At 34.7% G+C, this 13,495-nt stretch overlaps 1 protein-coding gene across 1 annotated transcript in view; it reads left to right on the forward strand.

The window, feature by feature from the left end:
- The window catches only part of LOC150084459 (cell adhesion molecule Dscam1-like), a 643,445-nt gene that overhangs the window by 452,082 nt on the left and 177,868 nt on the right, over positions 1–13,495 (forward strand). Inside the window, exons 7-9 of the mRNA XM_090376243.1 lie at positions 3,441–3,848; positions 8,957–9,118; positions 12,840–13,124. Of these exons, the coding sequence (XP_090232369.1) occupies positions 3,441–3,848; positions 8,957–9,118; positions 12,840–13,124 (855 nt within the window). The remainder of the gene's footprint in view (positions 1–3,440; positions 3,849–8,956; positions 9,119–12,839; positions 13,125–13,495) is intronic.

Here is a 13,495-nt window from a genome sequence, read left to right on the forward strand (position 1 = left end):
TTTATTTATCTGCAGCGAGCAACAAAATTTCGAACGTTTCTTTTCAAATTCCATAAGCATTCATTTGTATCAGCTGTATTTTTTATGCATTGCTATTTTCCCGGCTGAAAAAGATTGTACCATGTATACATTGCCCTTGCTTCACTCGCTCACTATATGCTAAAAATGGGTTTTTATTTAGTTAAGATTACTGTCGCAAAAACATGCTTTTTAAATTATGAATGAGTTTTTCCTTACTTGTAATGGATGTGCATCAAGATGAGTCCTCGTTTCTCTTTTATTCTTAAAATCTGTCGTAAATATATTTAGCTCTAGATAAAGTGTACGTAATAGGGGTTTGATATGAAATGTACTTCACATATCGAACATATTATTTCAATTTATAAAATCATATGCTAAACTCTAAACATTGTTTACTCTGCCTCTTGGTCCATTTCGCATCTTACCTCTCTTATCTCTATTTACTTACAGAAGTTCTTTTCTTTATCTTGTTATTCTTCTCACAGAAAACTAGCTGGTATGTTATAATAAACTACCGTCCTGCTTCCAGTAGGATAATACCAACCGACATGCAAGATGACGCTTCAAAATGATCCCAGTGAACTCTGGCGAAATCCACCAAATATACTTTTCTACAACAATGGTATTATTTGTCTTCCATCAAATTTTAATTAAAACCGAAAAGCTATTTTTTTATTCTGTCAGTTTTAAGGAATAATAAATCAAGTACTGAAAGACGACAGATGGCCCATTTACTTGTCTAAATGGGCACACGCGTGCCCAGTTATAAATGGAAGTATCTAGAATTAAGTTACATTGTGACGCAAATATGAAGTTTCTTAAAAGGAAGCAGCAACTACTGGCCTGTGTGACCAAATGTTAGAAATTGCTTTGGAATTTTTGATGAAGATCTCCATACTATAATTCCTCAACCTGTTCGCGAATGTCACTCTTCTTAAACAGGATACTGTAATTCCAATATCAACGTGCACCCAAACTGTAAGTGTTAATTTATTATTGAAAATTTTATATAGTTTAATTCCGACTACCGGCAGAGAGAGAAAATTTTTTCGAAACTCCTTACCGATCGGTATAAACCTGGAAGTGAACCTCCGAGTCCTGAAGATCAGTCAATTTGGAATGTCCTTTTAAATACCAGCGGTTTTCAATCGTAATTTATTAGGATTGCCAACCGTCGCCATTAATTATTCGTCTACTAATTAATGGCGACGTTAATTAGTCGTCTGCTTTTCTCTATGAGCTACTTTCATCGGATCGCTAAAGAAGTGGCACAATTATGATATCTAAAATAACATAAAAGCATCCAATTCAGTTGAAATGCAGAGTACCTTTTTATTCATTCTAAAAATGATCTTTTTTGGCCACATTATATACATTCTCCAATGTCGTATAATACACACAAGATTATGTGAACAACAATATTACATAACTTTATAAGCACATTGTTCTGAGATCATCATTGCACTGTTGAAAATTGCAAACAGACAGTTTATATAGCTTTAAGATAGTTTATAAATATCGATCGAAATGTCACAAAAAGAAAAGCTGAAGATGTACTTAATCCACACGATCAAAGAGTCTAAGATCTTAGTGGTATATATTAAATTTAATTTGCTTCATGGATATCAGTGATATTTGTAGTTGATATGCAAATGGCTGCATGTTTTCAATACCACTTAGTATACAAAGTGAAGAATCGTGATAGAAATTCTCATTTATTGAATATCTGGTGTTCTGTAATAGTCGGGATTAATAACCTTTTTTGGGAAGAGCAGTAACCGAATGGGCCTTTTTTATGTTTAGGTTAAATTTCCCAGACCAGTTTCTCCTTCAATCTTAATGCTTGTTCTCTCACACTCTCCTTGTAATGCCTTTGCTAACAGAGGTTTTTGTTCCCCGCCTTTTATCGTTAACCTATTTTTCTCAGGCAAGGAAATAAAAAGCCTCATTGTTCGACGCCTTATCTAACAAAATTTTCTTCACTTCCAGGAAGTAATAAAGAAAGCTTTGCTAGACTTAGAGGTTTTTACTACACTTACCTTTCAACAGCTCATCCATCAAGATCGTGTCACTAAGGAGCGATGTGAGTTATTGCAGATTTAAACAGTTGTGTCGTAGACTAATGATGCACTCGTACAAAAGCAGGAATGATACTATCCATCTCCCTGATACTCAACCATTGTTGGATCTGTAGATTTTTCCATTTTCTCGTCTGTTTCATGTAGCTCTAAGATAAGTCGCTTTATCCAATCTCTTAGCTGACTTACGTTTCCTTAAGATATGACAAAGCATGTGCACTCCGATAGAATTATTGTCCATATATTCTACAAGGGTACGAAAATCCTGTATGCTCCAAAGGGTGAAATTTTTAAGTCGCTTAAGGAGGAAAGGGTATTATTTTCTGCGCGATCACTTTACCCTCACGTGTAGCACATTGGTTCAAATCGCTCTCCTTCCACGCACTATGAAAGGGCCCCTTTGTGAATGCTCGCAGGTAGGCAGTATTTTGCTATAATAGTCGATCACCTGTTTTTACAAACGGACTGTAGAATGACCACCCCTCTAAACCTTACTTGCTTTGACGCAAAAATAAATATCAAACAAACTTTACCGTGTCAAGAGATTTCATTTTATCTTTCGAAATACTATTAGATTACTAAATGTTCTGACATTTTTGTAACAACTTTTAAAACCACCCTAAATTTATGATTGCTTCAAATTAACAAAAGGACCACCAAGTTAAATGGATTAAAGATAGTGTAATGAAAACAAGTTGGTAACAGGATTTCATCTGGTCGTTGTAGTTGGTAGTCAGCACTTTTGTTTAACGAGGTTTCATAAAATTTGCTGAAGGATATAGGGGAGTTGATTTCGCTCTGAGTAAGTGTGCGATTCAAACTATCCCAACCATAATAAAACTTATTTCGTTTATCAAGATACTAATTCACGAATCTTCATTATCAGTTCTGTTTCTTTTTCTATCCTGTTTTAATGAGTTATTTGCGATTAATGTGATTCTTTTCTATGTAATCCTCTTCTTACTGAAAATGTTGCATGCTTGAGCAATTCTTACTATATTTAATATTTTTCTAATGTACTTCAAGTTTCGCGACAACTTTCATAGTTTTAAAAGTTAACTCTCTTTATAGTCATAACTCTTATCCTCCTGAACATTATATATTTTTTTTTAATCTTGGAAAAGAAGCTTTCTTTAGATGTTTATTCCCTCCTGAATTGCCCTAAACTATCTTTCGGAGCCAATGCGATTTATTTAAAATGTTTGAAGGGAAAAAAATCGTTTCTTTAACAGACGATCATCGATGGGGAAAAAACAATATTATGTAGCTTTCTTTTCTCATTCAAACGATGTTATTTCATTCTTCTAATCAATATATTTATTGTTAATTTTTTTTTTCCAGAATATTCTCCTACTATCTTGGAAACGTTTAGTGAAAAAACCTTACATCCTGGACCTGCTCTCACCCTGAAATGTGTAGCAACTGGAAATCCACTCCCCCAAATCACCTGGTCGCTTGATCGCATGGCAGTCCCTGAGGGACCTCGCTTTAGAATGGGTGACTACGTGAAAAGCGATTCTAGCGTGGTGAGCTACGTCAATATCACAAACGTACTTCCCGAAGACGGAGGGATCTATACCTGCACTGCCAGTAATGACGTGGGAAACCTTAGTCACTCTGCAAGAATCAGCGTGTACGGGGCTCCATTTATCCGCCCAATGTCCAATGTTTCTGTTGTCGCAGGGGAAATGATGAAATTACAGTGTCCAGTCGGAGGTCATCCCATTGAATCAATAAAATGGGAAAGAGGTTGGTAATAAAGTTTCGATTACGTCTTTCATTCATTTAAAATGGTTAGCTGATAACTGTTTGTTTACACGGTGTAGTATAAATTTTACTCGATATATGTATATCGAGTAATTCGTTTAAAACTGCAAATAAAATATATTTTAATTGAATACGGTTTAAAGAGCTCAAAATTTGGGCTATCGTGGAATGTATTTGCATGTAGTATCCCCGAACAAGGCTGGGTTTACCAAGCTGCAGTGGTTCTGGCACTCCAGAAAAATACAGTTACTGTTAATCATCCTCTAAAAGCCTAATTTAGGGCATTGGAAAATATAAGCCAGGGGCTTCAGACCACCTAAATTTGGCATTTATCCAGTTACCAGGCTTTCTGGTCGGCCTTTTGCCTCAGTGAATAAGGTTACAACATTGCAGAAGGTTCAAAGGCTTCATCTGTAATGGGATTCGAATATTGGATAATATAACCCTTACAGATGAAGCCTAGAATTTATTCTTAAAATAGGCAAATCGGGAAGTTGTATATAAAATGAAAAATAAGGCTAAGTACTGTATGGTGGATAATATCACATCTTAGACTAATAGAACCATTGTTTTTGTTTGTTTTTTAAAGAAAACATCAATGGTGAGGTCCGTTAATCCATAACTAAGTAGTTCTGCACCTGACTAGAACTTTGCGAAAGAATCCGTTAGATTCAGTAATAGGGTGTAACTTGTGATGCGACAGGGACAAAAATGGAAATGAAGGAAGTTTTTGGAGATACGATCACTTCAAAAGCATTGTGACTACTCAGATCCATGAATATAACGTACCCAGACATATTTGGGATACCTCGACGGTTTCAGAAGCATACAACTGAAACTGAACATTTAAGCTCCTATCGGCAGTACGGTGGAAATGTACACACGCCTCTCAGCATATGGCAGAGAAATGATGCATATCTTCAGAATAATGGTGGGCACTTCCAGCATGTTTTATGAACACTAATTTTCGTTTCATGGCCACTGAAATACAAAGCAAAACGATTTTATATTTTGCTATGGCTCTAAATGGATCATTCTATTGTACGACTAAGTCGTCTATTCAACAAACTCTTGAAATGTGGCTATCGTTTCTTGGGAAACAAAGTCATCAAATACATCAACGAATCCGAAGATATTTGCCACTTGCTACATCTCAGCGAGCAGAGTATACGTAATTCCTCACCGAGCTCAGTGGGTGACTATCTAAATAGGTTGACTGACTCTTAAAAAAAGAAAAAAATGAGCAGCCAAGTTTATTCAGTCAGCAATACCGCCGAGACTGAAACACACACATTGACACGCGAATGAGCCAGAAAATGAAGACGGAGAATCACTTTACTGTCCAAGCACTGTAGTTCTGTGTACATCGCATTAAGCTGGAGCTGAGAGCAAGATTCACATGAAAGAGTGTAGAGACGCATGGTCCCAGGGTGGAAGTTCATGCCAAAAGTCAGAAAAATAACCTTTTAAACCCAATGAAAGTTTTCTTCATTAGGTTTACATCTATTTTTATATTTAAAACATATTTGTGTTCATGGACAAGACAGTCCGTAATCAGTTTCTTGTTACAAGTCATTTTATCCTACAGAATAAAGTGAATTTTCTTTTTTAAAAAGGAAATTGAAAACAACATTATCGAATCCTTTTCAAAATATAAACCAAATAGATGAAGAACTATCAATTATGCTAACGGCATTTATCTTAAATATGTTCCTTCTTAAATGTAAATAAATATCCAAAGACCTAAAAAAAAAAAAGTTACGTAGCGAAGGAACTTAACAGATTTTAAACAAATAAATTAATAGAAAATGAAAAACTGTATTTTCTATTAATTTATAAGTGGAACTACTTGAAATCAATCTTTTCATAAAATTATTCACATTTAATTTCGTTCAATAAAAATACTTTAAAATTTATGAATTAGAGAAATTCCAGTCATATTTCGTTGATTGAATCCAAATTACGTTTTATTTATTTTTATTATTATTTTTTTAATTTAGATTTATTCGTACATTTCCATAACACCAGCAAAAGAGTTTAAATAATATATATATACACCAATAACTTAAGTAAACAGCAGAGAAGAAAAATGAATTGCAGATACTTACATACCCGGAGGGTAAATTTGTTGTCAAGGCACAGAAAATTAGCGGATTATTCCTTCAAAGCAGCTTATTAAAATAAATTGTGTGACAACGATATTGGACTATTTTTCTTGGCATAATTTCCTCTTTACAAACTACAGTGCTTCTGAAAATTGAAAACAAGCTCTTAGGTCGAGGATGCTTGAGATGCGAAGAAGTGGGAAAAATTTATCAACGGAACCTTCCAAATCTATTTACTGTGATAGACTCTCTCTAATTCAGAAGCATCAGATTTCGAACGAGAAACTCAAACTTCCCTTTAGAACGCCACGAAGTTAGTGGTGAGGTCGTTTTTCATTATTTATGTCTGGAGCTTATTTATTGGCCGTCGACGTCTCTTTATTACCGCGGAAACTCCGAAAGCCGTGTGCTTTGTGTCATGAACACTTTCGCACAATGTAGGCTATTTGCATGGTGAAGAGAGGTTTCCAATATCCGCCTTGCTGGAGTTTATCTCGTGTCACTAGAAATGCCGGCGTTGTTATGACCCAGAATTCAATTTTACGGCGGCTAATGGGAACTTGGTTTTGCAGATATCGGTGTGCACAGTGTTGGATGCTAAGTTAAAAATGCAAGAAAGAAATTTGTTGAGCACGATAGTGTAAAGATAAAATCCTGCTGAAGGTCGCATCTTCCAGAGACGCAACAACATTTGGTTATCATTGATTTTAAAATCACGAAAGGCTGTACAGTTTTCACAAGGAGATGTGTCGCCCGTTATCTTGGAGACACAAAAGTCATCTCATGCAGTAAATATACAGAGAAAGTTGATGGTGTTTTTTTCCCTCAAATGCATTTTGTGAAAGGTACGTTTGGACGAATCAAATAAACGGAATCTGGGATTGCTTTAAAGATAGCTTCTTCTTGTTCTTTCTGCGAAGCGCATTATTTTGAATTGTTACCTTATACGCTCTACTGGCCGTTTCGCGAATTTAAGTTTCGTGTTGTGTTTTTTTAGAACTTTAAGAGGGTGTGGGAAATGATACTTTAGCTGTATCTGGTGGGTTTAAGGATTTTTTTTTTTTAGCAGAACCTTAAAAAAAAGTATACGATTTCATCGTTTTATTTTGATATTTCTAGAATTAATAAAAATAAATAAATAAATGAATAAATAAATAATGGTAACAGTAATAATATATCAGTAAACAAATACAGTATAATTTTATCAGACATATTATAACTAAAATTAGATATCATGCAAATTGTCTTGACAGAACTCAAAAATCTGGTGATAAATCTCGTTGAACGAATAAAACTTTTCAGTCTGCTTGCTTTATTTAAAATTATCAGTGAATCTTATGGCAATAGTGAGTTACTGCAGTCTCTTAAACAAATAGTCTCCAATTTACCTCGCAGATGTGTTTAAAAAGAGGTCATTATATATATGAGGGGTTATGCGTTTCCTTGGTCAAATTTTTGGATTAATTTGAATTTTGGTTTTACTTTGGCTACTCATGAAAAACAAAAATTAAACAAATCAATATTAAAACAAGAAAAGTTATAAAAATACACGATGTATTATATCGTACCATAAACAATTGGTTATTCATATATTGTATGATCCATACCAAATTTAGTTTTCACAAGGATAGAAATCTGAACAGTTTCCTTCTTTTTCCCCGTTTTCTTCATACGTTTCATTACAAAGCGCAAAATTTGACTCAATCCCAGATTGAACTTGTCATTAGATGACTTTTGGATAATTTTAAAGAAGGCCGTCGCTTTCTCGTGCAAACTGAAGACTTCAAACATTCTTTTTGTTATGAACTGTTTTACTTCCGCGCTGGCTACTTTTTCTCTTTCTCTTGTACTCTTACCTTTTTGCTGTCTCAAATTAGTCAGGTCTTCATTAGTTCCTGCGATTTGAGCGTCTCTTCCAGGTTACTTTTGTCCACTTCTTCAAATCCAATCTCATTTACCAATTGCGTAATCTATAAGTGGGAAATTAGCAAGTTTTTGACCAACCTGGATGCACTCCTGACATCTATTCTGCCACATACGCCATTTATCGTAGTGCGAGTGACTTCATCCTATTACCTGCAATGGCGTCTGTAGGTGAGAAGAAGCAGCAGTGCGTAACGCACGCTTCTTGATTAGACCGGGGTTCGATCCCGTCACCACCAAATACGGGGATGCGGAAAGATCAGGGAATGATCACCGCATATTCCCGGAGCAATATGGCCTTAGTTGCTAATGCTCCTAAAAACCAAATAACAAACAAACAAACAAATGGCGTCTGTGGACTTCTTAATACCGTATTCCATTTGGAAATTCCGAACTGATGATTTGCAGTTACAAAGTTTTTGACTTAAGTTTGTGATTTTATATAATGAATGCAAAGTCGAATTTCTGTGGTGAGTGAAACAGTTAAATATTTCCTCGTGAGAAAGACTAACCAAGACCAGCGGACTCATGATCGGCTTTAGTGCAAAATAATTGCTTCATTGTAATTTTTGTAAGCTTCTGTTTGGCGTTTTATAGTGCCTCTAGAGCCTTTATGGTGTCCCTCTTACCAGTGGCAATGTGAAGTCCGATGGTCAACTTGAGCTTCCGACTAGCAAGATTAATTATACGTTTACATACTCTACTATATGTATGGAAGGATACCTTGTAAACTATTAAGTTGATTCGTAATCCCGTACTGTGCAATGGCTGCGTAAAAGAACTGTACAGTTAATGTCAGAATGCTATGTAATAGCCAACTGACCACTACATTTAGTTTTCGATAAAAGAAAACGGACATGGTGGTCTGTCTATCAGCGTATTCGGCAGTGGTAAACGTGAAGTATATGTACCTTCTAATTTTTTAAGCTTTGAAGGTATTTAATATAATTATTCGTTCAAAGGGTAGTAAAAGGTATTTAATGTAATTATTCGTTCAAAGGGTAGTAATTCATGTCCCAAAATCTCTCCTCAAATACTTATAATTACATTTCTTTCTTTCAGAAGGCTTACGTTTGCCATACAACCATCGACAAAAAGTGTTTGTTAATGGATCCCTTGTTGTCCACGATGTAGAACGAGCTACAGACGAAGGGAGGTATACATGTACTGCTCGTAACAAAGACGGACAGACTGCCCAAACTAGCCTTTATGTTTCTGTATTAGGTAAGGCATCCTGAAACAATTACACGTACATTAAAAAAAAAACAAAATGTAAACTAAGTGATTTTCTGTTCTTAATCTAGTAGGCCTCTACTTCAATACCTAAAAGATTAAAGAAATGAGCAGCTAATAATTTTAATTAAATGATATTTTACCATATTAAGATTTTAGAGCCGATTTCTGTGAGCACGTTCATCCAAATCATCTAATACTAAACAATCAGATCCGTCATCATTAATAGCTGTTAGAAAGAATATTCTAGAACAGTTATAATAATTTTCATATTTTCTGTTCGTACTAGTATATGATGCTAGCACAATGACTTTTCATAAAAATAAAAATTTGATAATTGAGAGCTATTAAGTGCTCGATAATTCCTCTATTCTATTATATTATAAATCAACAGGGATTACCTTTATTTTAGATATAGGAAGCTTCTTTTCCAACTCTCCTAGTTCAACTCGCTAATAATTCTTGAGGATGGCGATATCAATTTTGTGAACCCGGTGGGACATCTTCCCCACTGTCAGAACCGTAGTGTTCAAACCGTAATAAAAAGAAAGGTGCATCTTATCTTAAAATGACCTCCCAAACTAATTAACCAAAGCCACACAGCAGAAAGAAACACACGTATACTAAAGTTATGATTGCATAGAAACTCGGGGAGTTTTAGCAGTTTTTAACACTGTTTACATCGAAATTCTATTTGCATGATTTGACTTTCACAAGAAAATCGGTTGGTGATATTCAAAGCATTTCTAGTTTAAAAACATGCAGGAAACCAAAACGTTATATCTTGCATTAACGTCTAAAGCATTCGTGTTTTGCTTAGAAATCGCATTTAACATCTGGTTTCTGTAACAGGAAAATAAAAGGATATTTTTCGCGTCATTTCAATATCTTCAATAAATAAATGGCACCGCATCAATATTTCAGTACTTTGTGAAGAAATATTCATCCGAACAGATGGCATCCATTGCACGACTGTTTTTTAAAATTCTGAATTAATTTTTAGTTTCACGTGGGCTTCTGACAAAGTAACTTTTGCCCGAACCAAGGAACGCGGAATACATATGTTAATCACAGTCATTTATGGCATCTCTTAAAAAGTCATTTTAAATTTACCAAAGAACATTAAATTAAACATAGATATTTTATTCAAACTTGTTTTCTGACTGATTTTATTAATGTTCTCTTTTTTTTAAAAAAATGTTCTCTTTCTTCCTTCGAAAGCGAATGTTATTTGTTAAAATTCTTTGAGAAAACCAAGTGTTCATGAAATAGTTCTCAAACTATAGAACTATTTCATTTATTTTTTTTTTTTAATTCTAGAGATTTTCCATAGTGGCAACCTTTCTAGTCATGAAACTCATTAAGTTTGCTTATTTAAAAACTTAAGTGACGTCTTCACATCCTCTCTGGTGGAAACGTGATTCTTAACAGTTTTCAACTAGAAGACAATCGAAATCACTTAGTTACATTGCACTCGAAACTGTATGTTATTATTTGACTACAGTATTTCTAATAAATGGACGATAATAAAGGTGTATTTTTATTCAGTGTAATGGGTTTTAAACGAAATGCATTTTTGATTGCAATTCAAATATGGTTCAGTCTGTTGTAATTCATTACTCGCATCGACCTAAAATGGATGAGCGTAACTAATAAAGGAATATAATAAAAGTAACAGAAATGTAACAGCATAACAGTATTGTCAAACAGAGGAATCATGGCATCTTCTTTACTGATCATTGATCGAGTTTTGAAAAATACGTACCACTAGAAAATATTAATTGGTAATCGAGCTGATTATGATATCCAATCACCACTCCAAAACCAATGATAAAACTTATCTATTTCTTCACCTGTCTCACATGGGAAAGCAATGTAACGATGATACCAGTTGCCGTGGTACCAGTTGTTCACTGAGTTTACTATGTTGCTTAGTATATTTTATTAGCCGCCAAAAAATATTTTGTTGATTTCAATATTATGACAGCAAACAAGAAGTTGTTGCTTTAAAAATGATAGGTCAAATCACTCTGAATAAGTGTTGCGACTTACGTTGAAATTATGTTTTTATTGTGTTATTTTAAAGTAACCACACACTTAATCTTTATGGCTTTGTCCTATCATTAACTTTGGTAATAAGTACTGTGCAATAGAATGTCGTTATCAGTATTTCAGCCCTCCCCGTTATTGCACATGGTGCTACTGAAAGTGCCCTCCCCATTTATTATAAGTTCTTACATTTGGAGTAGAATGTATTATTGAGTTTAAATTCCTAATCCTCCTGAGAAAGATGAGTGTTTGAATTCTTCAGTGTTTGTTTTTAGTGAATGACTGCGTCTCGACTTTCTAAGCAACTCTCATTAATGCGTTGTCCACATTGAGCTCCAGGCTTTAATGCCTTAAGTTGTTCCCCACAGTTGATCCATGCGTCTGAAATGGAGATTGGCCATTGAAGATTTTGAAGATGGAGATGGCTGTTCGGGGACTTCTTAGGAATCATAATTAGTATATTCAGCGTCCTTCCTACCCCGAATGGAAAACACCTGAGTTCGAATACCGACCATGAGGCAAGGAATTTTTATGGGCATTTTTCACAACGTGGTTGGGTTATTTGGTCTCCGGCGAGGCCAGCATGGTTTTTCTCCCGGAAACTCTGGTTTTTCGTCCTGCAAAGAGACAAACAAACCAACCAGAAAATAGATGCAATTTTTAGAGAAAATAAACTATGAGTGCATATGTCTTGTTCTCTCGGGTAACATGAAATGTCAAATGATTGTTATTCTGGAAAGGATGAGAACTTACTCCATATTACTCACTGGCACCTGAAGGTGCTACAATGGAAGAATTATCGACAGGACAGTAGATCGGCATTCGTGAAATATTCGAATGACTGACGCCAAATTCACATGTTTAATTGGAACAATGCAAACATTGTCTCGTTACTCAATTATACAGCATTCTGCATATCCTTCTTCACATCACGAAAATACCAGTTATTGGGGAAAGATCTTCAAGCACCTCAATCAGTTTTGCTTTGTGTAATTAAATTTTCCGCATCAGTTAGCTGACGAGAACTTACGCTCTGCGGCATCTGTAGTAATCCATTTTAAAAAAAAAAGCAAATTACAGTAGGTCAGCCACTTCCTGACATTGTAAAATGTTTTGAGTGTCCTGTTCATACACAAGAGTGGCAAAACATTTCTGAAATATTTAATTAAAACTCATTGATGTGAAAAGTACATATCATTAATGTTTCTTGCAATATGCCTCTTTAATACTCTGATTTTAAATTCATTACCGAATTCATGCAATCAGATCACAGAAGCGTCGTATAAATTGGCAATTTATATGTCCCTACTTACTTTTTGTATTAGAGTTAATATCCTATACTTATTTCACATAAATATTAAATCATTCAAAGAATAATTGGCGTAATTAAATAATTATCTTTATTATAGTTAATGAGACAGAATACAGAAGTTAGTACCAAGTCAAATGTAGACATGCATGATTTGTGGTATGCCGGATTTATTTACTTTTTTTTAAAAGTAAATAAGGATTTTTTTTTTTTTTTTGTCCGGCCACATGAGCTTTAACGCAGTAACTCCTATACATATAATATTGACTTGAAATATAAAATTTTACATATATTTCTTTCTATCTTGACTTAACATTTCAAACTCTGAATTAAAGATGTTTCTTACTTCCACAGTTCGTCCATTTGTGGAACCGTTCACGTTTCCCAAGTCTCTTCATCAAGGACAGCGCTTCAGTGTCTTGTGCACTGTCACCAAAGGCGATCCGCCTGTGGATGTTACCTGGTTAAAAGACGGGAAGAAAATTCACGAAGGATATGGCGTACATGCAGTGGAAGTGACCGAGTTTTCTTCTACCTTGGTGTTTGAATCCGTTGCACCTGAGCATCGTGGAAACTACACCTGTGTTGCCAGCAACGCGGGAGGAGCGGCGAGTCACACTGCTACAATGGTAATTCACGGTATGGCTTAGATTCGAAACTAGATGTCAACTAACGAAACGGAGAAAGTGTTCTGGTGTAGACTGTATCTTAACGCGGAAGATTACTTAAGTTTTATCATTTATGGAACAAAGTATTAATGAAGCTGTATATTGATTGATGTAAATCGAGGAAATATTATATTTTAAATAAGATATTAATCATTACAGATTTGATTACACCACACCATATTTTCTTTCAAAAATAGAATATATATATTGTGGAATATATGTCTTAATGTAAAGCGAGGATAGAATTATTTTTATTATATTATTTATTCATATCTCAAATACTTATTTACATCCCACTAATGATGTTCGATGTAAAACCTACCATCTTAAAAAGAAAAAGGC

The sequence above is a fragment of the Mastigoproctus giganteus genome, chromosome 6, assembly GCF_048544385.1.
Source record: "Mastigoproctus giganteus isolate SK-2022 chromosome 6, ASM4854438v1, whole genome shotgun sequence".
In the NCBI taxonomy this organism is placed as follows: Eukaryota; Metazoa; Arthropoda; class Arachnida; order Uropygi; family Thelyphonidae; genus Mastigoproctus; species Mastigoproctus giganteus.